Source organism: Protopterus annectens, chromosome 14.part0 (genome assembly GCF_019279795.1).
Source record: "Protopterus annectens isolate FY-2018-M chromosome 14.part0, PAN1.0, whole genome shotgun sequence".
NCBI classification, from domain to species: Eukaryota; Metazoa; Chordata; order Ceratodontiformes; family Protopteridae; genus Protopterus; species Protopterus annectens.
Genome location: NC_056748.1, coordinates 137,583,445 through 137,593,444, shown reverse-complemented (window position 1 = coordinate 137,593,444; position 10,000 = coordinate 137,583,445). Strand labels below are relative to the sequence as shown.

General features: G+C 41.4%; 1 protein-coding gene across 38 annotated transcripts in view; it reads right to left on the bottom strand.

Annotated features, from left to right (window-relative positions):
• The window catches only part of TCF7L2 (transcription factor 7 like 2), a 677,777-nt gene extending 674,962 nt beyond the window's left edge, over nt 1-2,815 (bottom strand). For 35 of the 38 annotated variants that reach the window (XM_044055854.1, XM_044055855.1, XM_044055861.1 and 32 more), the window contains exons 1-3: nt 2,142-2,814; nt 1,894-1,960; nt 1,536-1,660 (exon numbers count right to left, since the gene is read on the bottom strand). In XM_044055854.1, coding sequence (XP_043911789.1) covers nt 1,536-1,660; nt 1,894-1,960; nt 2,142-2,330 — 381 coding nt within the window. In that variant the 5' untranslated portion in view covers nt 2,331-2,814. Of the gene's footprint in view, nt 1-1,535; nt 1,661-1,893; nt 1,961-2,141 lie in introns of all 38 variants that reach the window. The other 3 variants (XM_044055884.1, XM_044055893.1, XM_044055882.1) reach the window with 2 other exon arrangements.
• Nucleotides 2,816-10,000: the final 7,185 nt, after the last annotated feature.

Sequence of the window (10,000 nt, the reverse complement as noted above, 5' to 3'; positions counted from 1 at the left end):
CTTAAGCAATAAATAATTGGGCAGAAATCAAATGAAACACTGTATCTATATATATATATATATATATATATATATGGCAAGAAAGAGAACAAAGCTAAGGAATATATGAACAGCACATATGTTTCAAAGACTACAAGGGTCGGTGTTTAAGAATGTACATCACTAGCTGCTTGTATTCTAAATGTGCAACAAACTTACAGAAAATGTTTAATGGTATGGGGTACAGGATTATAACTAGCTGAGAAATGTTGACTTAACTGGATATAATGCACCATTCTTTATTTTTTGCCAGTAGTAAACAGCAGATGACTTAAAAGTATCTTTTTATAAATCAGATTGTGTGCAAAGACCAACATGAGAATCAAAAAATAAAAGAATGCACTGAATAACAGCAAACACGTAAAATGTAATGTACAACTATGAATTACATAAAAAAATAAAGGAAATCAATTTACAAGGTCTTCATTTCACAGCAACACATTCAAATGATGGCAATGAAAATCAACCAAATTCAACTAAAAAAAAAGAAAACCTTGTCTGCAGTACACATTAGGTGGTGATGTCATATTGCAAAAATTATATTTAAAACTGCCACATACAAAAATGCAGATATGTAACTGTGCACCCTCATCTCTTGTTTCACAACTATGTGAATTTTTACAATATGTGGAATATCTGCTTACAGAAAATCCACTACCTGAATATACTCAAAACACAGGTACTTCACATTACCAGCTCTAAATTAACATTAGAATGATCAAATAGAAAAACCCACAGATAAATGTATAAGGCACAAAGTGAAACATTTGTTCAGCACTTAAATTACACACAGTGCTAACAAATCGAGTGCAATATAAAACAATTTAGCTAATTAGGTCTTAAACAGTGAGGGTATATTTTGTTTCTCACAGCACTAAATGTTTAGTTTTATCTGTAAATATGCAACATAACCAACAAAGGATCCCGTTTCAAAATTAACAATAAAGGTACTGTGAAACGCCACAACACTGGCATAAACTAACCCCAAGGCACAGCAAGGGCGTGCGGGCACAGAATGAAAATAAGTGGACCCCTCGGGAAATGTGATCGAGCTGAAGTTCAAAAAGCAGCATACGTCAAGAAAAGGATAAACTAAAATTTAAATCCGTAGTTATAATAAAACAATGCGCAAAAATCCAGATATAGTACAGCAGTTAGCAAGAACAACATACAACACCTGTAACACAGTACCATTACATTAGCTGTAGAGTAAAAATACAAAACCAACGAAAAACAAATATTACAAAAGAAAAGAGACGTGTGTATGGCAGTAAAGGCTAAAACTTCTTGGGTTAGTTTGTGCGAGAGTGTGTGTGTTGGGGGGGTTGTGCCATTAATCTGGGGGTGGGAAGCCCCAGTGTTGCATGCATAATGAGAGTCCAGTGCTTGCAAGAAATGTGTGGCTAGTGACTGGAGGCAGGGGGCAAGTAAGAGCACAGTGGCTGACTGCTGGTTTGACACACAGTAAGAGAGAACCACAATAAATCTGTACTCACCGTGCGGGCGGTGGGGGACAGTGAGCCGTTGGGCAGGTAGGGGCTACTCAGGTCCGGGATCATGATAAACGGATAGCCAGGGTACGGTGGGCCCTTGAACAGACCTCCATCTTGCCGTTTCGCAGCTAACATGGCGGGGAGGGAATGGAGAGAAAAACAAAACTTTTGTTAAGTGAGCTCAAAGTTTAGCAGCATTTATCTTAATCTTGCTATAAAATACACAAAACTGCAAAAGCTGCACGGCTAGCCACTGCAAACGCACCCTGTGCATACTGCCAGAGCATGCAACAACCCTGCAAAACCAGTCCCTGCTAACTAGCGAAACTACGGAGGTTTTCTGTGCGCTGCTTTTACTCACCTTCTTCCAAACTTTCTCGGGATTTGTCTCGGAAAGTTTCTGTTCTAGGCGGAGGCCGCCTTTCCGCCTTTCAGATGCAAAGAGGAGGACACACAGCATGGATAGCAATGCAAAAGAAAAGAAACATTAACACTTGGGTAAGTTTGTATGCAAGAAGTTGCAACAGTTGCAAGCAGAAGATAATTACAAAAATGTATAAATCTCTACAAAAATATATACAGATGGGGGAGGGGACAGAGGTCTCCTACCTCGGAATCGGACGAGCTATTTTGATTAATTTCGGACTCGTTGACTAAAGAAGACTTGACATCAGCTAAATCCCTTTCGGCCGAAGAGTTGTCCGAGTTTTTCTCCTCTTGCTCCCCTTCGTCTTTGAAAGAGATCAGCTCATCGTTCGCCCCTAGATCGTCCCCTCCGCCGCCGTTCAGCTGCGGCATTTTTCCTGAGCAATTTTGGAAGCAAAGAAAAAGTTTTGATGGTTGTCTGTTTTTTTTTTTGTTTTTTTTTTTTGTTTGTTTTGTTTTTTCCCGGAGGCTGCTCCCTCCTGCCGGTTCTGGGGGGAGGAGAAAGAAAGGAGTCCAAGGTGAAGTTTTTGTTTATTTCTTTTATTTTATTTTATTTTTTTTTTCTTTTGGGGCGGGGGTACCTCTCAGTTTTGCGTAGTCCCAAGCTCCTCCGATCAATCGCCAATAATCGAGGGGGTGGGGAAGTTGGGGGGTGGGAAAAAAATCGACTAGTCCCCACAAATCGAGAAGCCGTGGACGGAGCTTGTGCCGCTTGGATTGAGGGAGTTGAAGTTGGTCTGAGTGCTTTTCAGTTCAAAGGCGGCGCTGATTGACAGATCGCGAAAGGGGATGGAAGTACAGAGAAAGCGACTGAGTCTGGATTCGGGATTATTGACAGGGAGAAGGAACACACCAGCGAGAAGCTAATGAGATGCAAAGTAGGCGGTCACCGGCGTGACATACGCACGGAAATGGGCGGGGCCAGCGTGGGGAACAACAATTAAAAAATAATGCATTGAAGGAAGGGAGTAAGGAGTCGGAATGGAGTTCAGGGGACAGTAAAGAGGGCTTATACCTTGGAGAGCTTTGGTTTGAATGAGACATCGTAATTAAACAAATCTTTAAACGTGGGGTTGACGATCTAAATGTACTACATGTTGAAGTGACTTGCAACTGTTCATATTGTCTACTCTTAAAAATCTTACATATAGTAGAGCGAGTCAGGAAAAAAAATAGTTTGACAAGCCGTAAGTTTTGTGTAAAGTTCGTCTTGGTGGGGGAATTTAAAGGGCTTACCCATGAGTGGTAGGTAACTGCGTTGTTACTTGATTTTGTGTAAGGTGAGTTTTGACTTACTGTAATGGGCTGGAATCAAACACCCCAGTGGTCTTTTCAGAAATCAATTTAACAAAGATTAAAGTGAAAGAGTTTTAAAGGCGTCCTTTGTTATGTGTGCTACGACCTGGCACGATGTATCTTTACAGTGTATGTTTTGACACCTGTCAGAATATCTTATTTTCTGTACTGGAAAAACATGTCTAACGTCTTACTAGTTAGGAGAAGCGTACTTTTTTAACTTTGTCCGACATGTTGCAGAAAATGATCGTATTACGGTGTAACAATAGAAACGGACAGCAACTAAAAATAAGTGGTTTGTTTTGCAAAATCCCACGACAGGCATGTACAGCTGTCACTCTAAATGGCGAGTCTTCTGGGGAGTCGCATTTGTAGGCGCTTTACTTGACGAAGAGCTTTTACAAAACGTTGTTGGCGGTTAATTTAGCACGAGGAAGTACTGAGCTCAAAAGTTTGGGAAAGTAAAGGAGAAAAAAAAAAGATGTTCACAGCACAGACCATGAGCCCGGATGGGGAGCGGGTGTTGTTAGTGCTCTTTACGATTTCTGGAATATTTTCAGCAGTCTTGTGAGTGGTATTATTGGTAGTATATTCCATTTCTTCGGTACAAGGTTAGAAATACCGTCATAACCAGTATTATATATATGTGACAATCTGTGTGCACTTTCGTGCGCACATATCTCTCTCTCTTTCGTTTATAGGCCAATACTAGGCTATTGGCCCGGAAGCCCTAGCCAAGAATTTTATCCATGTTCCCGCAAAGACAGCACCTCTTTTCCTTGTCTCTGTCTCTCTCTCATCTGTATATACACATGCAAATCTCTTTCTCTCGGTACATGTATGATCTCTCAGTCTCTGTGTATAAATATAGATAGATAGATATGGGCACATCCATATTAGTGTGTCTGCGTATATGTGGACACGTCTGTATGTGCACATCTCTGAGTGTATACTTTTATGTGTACTTACAAGTTTGTACACACACACACACACACACACACACACACATATATATATATATATATATATATATATATATATATATATATATATATATATATATATATAGTGAGAGAGAATGAATAATGTGTGTGGGAGTACCTGTATCTATACATATGAATGTGTGTGTACCTGTAAGACTGCAAGTGAGTCTGTGTATCTGTATGTGTACACATGAGGGTGTTTGACTGTATATGCAAATGTCAGTGTGTCTGCGATGGGTTGCCAACTGGCTCACTGACAGAACCCACACTGTGAAAGTAGCAGACTCCAAGTCTGACTTCAGACCAGTGATAAGTGGAGTACCGCAGGGTTCAGTCCTGGATCTTCTCCTGTTTGGTATCTACTTCTCTGAAGTACAGGCTAACACAGAAGGACTTTGGCTAATGAAGTTCGCAGATGACTGCGAACTAGGAGCCATAATCGAAACTCCTAATGATGTGGACATCCTACAAAAGGGCCTCACAGAGACAGATGCCTGGTGTCAAAGCCATGGCCTCAAGCTCAATGCCAAAAAGTGCATTGTCATCACCTTTGGTAAAAACTCTGTACCCATGAACTACCACATAGGCGGTAGTCTACTTAACACCGAAAGTATGATACGATACCTTGGGACACAGGTGGGCAGTAGTCTCTCCTTTGATAATCACATCGCCACAATAGTCAGGAAATCCTTCTACGTGGCACACCTCATCACAAAAGGTTTCTCATCCAGGAAAAAAAGAGGTCATTGTTCCCCACTACTCGTCACTCATTAGACCCATTATAGAGTACAACGCCCCTTTTGGTAAGTACCTCACAAGACATCTACAACAACTGGAAAGGCCGCAGAAATACCTCACAGAGGATTACCGGCCTCAAACAGGTGCCCTACATAGACCATCTCAAATGACTCTAGCTTTACTCTGTGGCATATCGCTTACTCAGAGGTGATCTCTGCATAACATACAAAGCTATGTCAAACCCAGAACTTTTGGACATGCTCCACTTTAAAATAATCCCAATCCCTCCGAGCTACACGCTCTAGGGACCTAAACCTTGTCACCACAATAAACAGAGCATGCTGGAGGGATAGATTCCTGTCCCAGAGACATATACTCTGAAACAAACTACCTATATCAAACAATGCTCTTCATTGGCACTCTTCAAGAAAAATCTTGATGATTGGATGGGAAATAGGAAATTCACTCTGGGGATCACTTCTGTGGCTCTGCTTGACAGGGGCACCAGAAAATAATTTTCTTGGGTGGCGAAAAACAGGGTACCTTTTTGATTAGCCTTATATAGGCCCTAGGGCCAGTAGCCTAGTACCTACCTATGCACCTATGAACACTTTATAATACTGATTGCCCCTTAACATTGAGACGACAACATCAAAACTTCATAAGAGCAAAATCCCAGCAACAGCAAATTTCACCTCAGAAAGTAACCACTCGGCCACCATTGACAAAAACAACTTAAACACATCACACCTGAAGTGGGGGACTTCACCGCCCCAACCCCCCTACTTAAATATTCCAACTCCAAGATCACACTACAGTGGAGAAAAGGGCAATGGTCGGCAGTGATGGCAAAGTAGTTACTTTCCCGGAGGAGAAATTCACTGTTCCGGGATTTCGCTGTTATGAATTTTTGACATTGTTGCCTCGATGTTAAGGGAGACTACGTTATGGGCAATCGATGTTATGAGAGGTAACTATACACACACATATACTGTGTGTATATATATATATATATATATATATATATATATATATACACATACACGCACACATATATACAGTAAATATATATATATATATATATACATATACACACATACACACACACATAAGTATATATAGACACAGATATCTATATATAGGCATACATATATATTTATATACTCATACATCCATATATATATATATATATATATATACACACACACACACAGATATACATACACACATATAAACAGATGTATATATACATACATCTGTACACACAGAACAGACATATGTCCACACATACATATGTATATCTTTAAGCATAAATTAATAAAGGCACACAAGTACACAACCTCATATATAGGCATACAGACAAGTACACAGCTTCATATATAGGGAGACACTGTGACATAGGGATTTATACCTAGTTTAGTGAGTTTATCTATAATTCCAGAGTGGGGGATGGTGTTGAAAGCCTTGGCGAGAGCTAGATAGGCTGTGTGAACCACCTTACCCTCATTTTCAGCTTTGGTGACTGCTTCAAAGAAGTCTATCAGGTTTAGGAGACATGATCTGCCTTTTAAAAACCCAAACTGGGTGGGGTCCAGAGTTTGGAGATTACCAATGTCTTTGTTTATAAGTTCCATGATGATACTTTTCATCGCCTTGCAGACCAGTCTCATCAGGCTAATGGGGTGGTAGTTCCTAGGGTCTTTGGTGGCTCCCCCTTTATGGAGTGGGATAACTGTTGCTGTGTGCCATTCAGTGGGCACAAAGCCTGAGGTGAGGCTATGATTGAACACGGTACTTAGGTGGGGTGCCAGTTCATTCTGTAGTTCGTGTAGAACGCAGCCTGGGATGTTGTCAGGTCCCATGGATGCTGTGTTCTTGGCTTTGGAGAGTGTGGTTTTTACCTGTGCAGCCGTGATTACAGGAACTTTGCATTCTTCCGGTATAGAGATGGGCCCTTTAGGGGGTGAGAGGGGGGTAAAGTTATCACTGAACCTATCTGCCAGGGTGTTGGCACTATCAGTTGGTTCTGTATATTTAGTGCCATTGTGCTGTAACTCAGAGCTGAGTGTTGCCATTGATATTCTTGACATAGCTATAGAATGCTTTGTGGTTGTCTTTAGAATCAGTGGCAATTTTGTTTTCGTAACTAGCTTTGGACAATTTTATGAGGGATCTCAGCTTCTTACTGAGTCTGACCAGGGAATTCCTCCAATTATGGGATTTTATTCTTTTTCTGCAACAGTTTCTTTCTTCTGTTGTAGAGTTTGTTTATGGCAGGGGACCACCAGATTGGCTTCCTTTTTTTGATGGATAGCATCTTTTTTCTGTTAGGGATAGCACGATCCATGCACTTGTGTAAGCGCTTATGAAGTGCATTTGTGTAGGATTCAACAGTTGTTCCTCTGTCCATCTGCATGGGTGTCATGAAGTTAGCCACTTTTGTCTTGAGAAGCGTGAAGCTGGCTTTGGAGAACTTTATTACGGTAGTTTCCCTAATGGGGGGTGGGGGCGGGATGTGGATGTCTAGGGTTATTAGCCTGTGGTCAGATCTGACCATTGAGGAATTGAGGTCTGGTGTGGAACACCGGTCACCCATGATGGTAATGACCAGGTCTAGGATATTGCTGCCTCTGGTGGGGATGTGGATAAGTTGATCCAAGGCATTGGAATTTATGAATTCCAGAAAACGTTGAGCAAAAGAGTTGGTACGCGAGTAGTTTTCCCAGTTAATAGTGGGGTAGTTGAAATTGCCCATTATTAGGGAGTTGGTTTGTACCCTAATATTTTCCACTGTATCAAGAAATGAGGAGTAGGAACCTGGGGCATGGTGGGGGAATCTGTAGCAAGCTACAGTTTGGATTCTGGTCTTGCCCAGAGTTAGTTGCACTTGGATAATTTCAGATGCATTATGCTGAACAACTAGCCTGGATGTGTGGATATCCTTAATGAATATGAACAAGCCTCCACCTTTAGTGTTTTGGTCCAGGTTAGATGGCTGGAAGGTGTGGTATGAATTATAGCCTGGTAATGCAAGGCTGCTTTCTGGAGCCTTGAACCAAGTCTATGTCACTGCACAGATGTTGATGTCCTCCATTTTAAGGAGTGCCTCAAGTGAGTGTATTTTGAGGTTTAGACTTCTAGCATTGAGTGGCATTACCCTCAGATTTTGCTTGCTTATTACGGTGGTGAATTTGTCTTTTGAACCTTGCCTAAAAAAGGCACTATAGGGGTGGCAACAGCCTTTGCCAGTATCCGGAATCCCAAGGGCGACAGGTGCCGGCCATCTCTGGCAAAGCGTTGTGGTCTATCAGTCATGTCATCCCAGGGAGACAGATACTGGATTCCCTTAGAATGACACCAGAAGCTTAGACAATTGTTGAAGTAGTCATTTTGTCCTTGTACTGTGGTATCATTCTGGGTGATGGCAGGATGCTACTCAGGGCTAGGGTCATACTTGCCTGGGCTACAGGATCGGAGAGATCCTCCATGTTTCTTTTTCATGTAGTCCAGTGAGGTACGTCTCAGGTCATTCAGACCAACATGGACAATGACAGAGTCATATTTGTACTTATTGTGGCGTGACCTGAGTGCGTGCGTTATGTGGCAGATCCTGGCAGCTGACAGTAACTTTCTCCTTGTTTAGCCTGGTCAGTGGAACATCATTGTGCCTGACTATAGAGTTACCTATGACTAGACTGCTGGGTATGTTATGCCTTATGGGCTGTAGTTGAGTGGCACACTGAGTTTGTGGGCTATGTGTCATTTGGGTTGTGTTCGGGGGTGGTTGCTTGCATTTCTGCTTTGGTGGTCTCGATTGTTTGGACAGATTTTTATTGAGAGCCTACACAAATGTAGGCGTGTGTTTTGTGCTTCTATGTGTGTGTTTTGGTGGTGTAGATTGTGAGGGACTATGTGATGAGTGTGGTGCAAGTGTTTATCTTCTCCTCTTGACTGTCTAGTCCAGTCTTTGATGAAGAGAGCTTTGCTTCCAGTTTGGCTATATAAGTGCATCTCTCACAGGTTGTAGTGTTGGGTGGTAGGAGGAGAGGGTTGCCTGTGTGCATGAGGCAATTGCTGCATTGCCCCAAGATGCCCAAATTCATCAGGTAGACAAGAGAAAACATCGGGAGTTGACCATTAGACATGCCTGGATAGGTGCTTATTTATTAAGTACTAAAAACTGTTTTCCTCTAGACAAGTGACGAAAGTTGAGTGCTGTAGTAATTTGTAGCTTATTTAGTGCTTACAATGAGTTCTGAACAAGTGCTGAGCTCAAAGAAACAGATCTGAGTGCGAAAACTAAAAAGCTGGCTAGTTGCAAGGGAAAATTTGAAGCGCAGGCTTTATGGCGCCAGGAATATTTTAACCCTAGTTAAGTGGGGGGGGGGGGGCTCAGGAGCTTACAAACAGTCCTGGATACAGCATATCTGTAGCTGGACTAGACTTGTTACAGGAAAGGTGGGAAACTAGTTTAATTTTTTTTTCAGTAAAGTGGAAATGGAGAAAGCTGTAACAGAAGTTAATTCAAGGTTAAGAATCTGAGTGGGTTCGCCTTCACAAATCTTCTCTATTGGATTGAATGAATTAATAACACTAGACTGGGAGGAGTGTCACAGATCAAATATACAGTATGGGTGGGCAACTGCAAAGCCAACAAGTATAAGTATACCGCAACAATAGGGAGGTGGGTGGGAAACTGTTACAGCTACTAGCGGTAGCCACTAAATGAAAGTTTTAAACAGATCAAGGAGCAATGGGACTCTAGAAAATTCTTGCAACAGCAAACAGACTAGACTAGAACACAGAAACCTCAAAAAAATCAAAAATGCACAGAAAAGCATGGATAGAGCACTCACAAACAGAAAGTACAACTCTAAGTATGAAAAAGCAGTTTACAGTTAAGTAATTCAGTAAAATTGCAATTAGAGTAATGAAACAATATCTAGCAATAAAAATACAGTTAAAACAGTATAAAAAAGAACATAAATGTAGTGAAACAGTAAAAAAGCTTTATAACAGTACAAT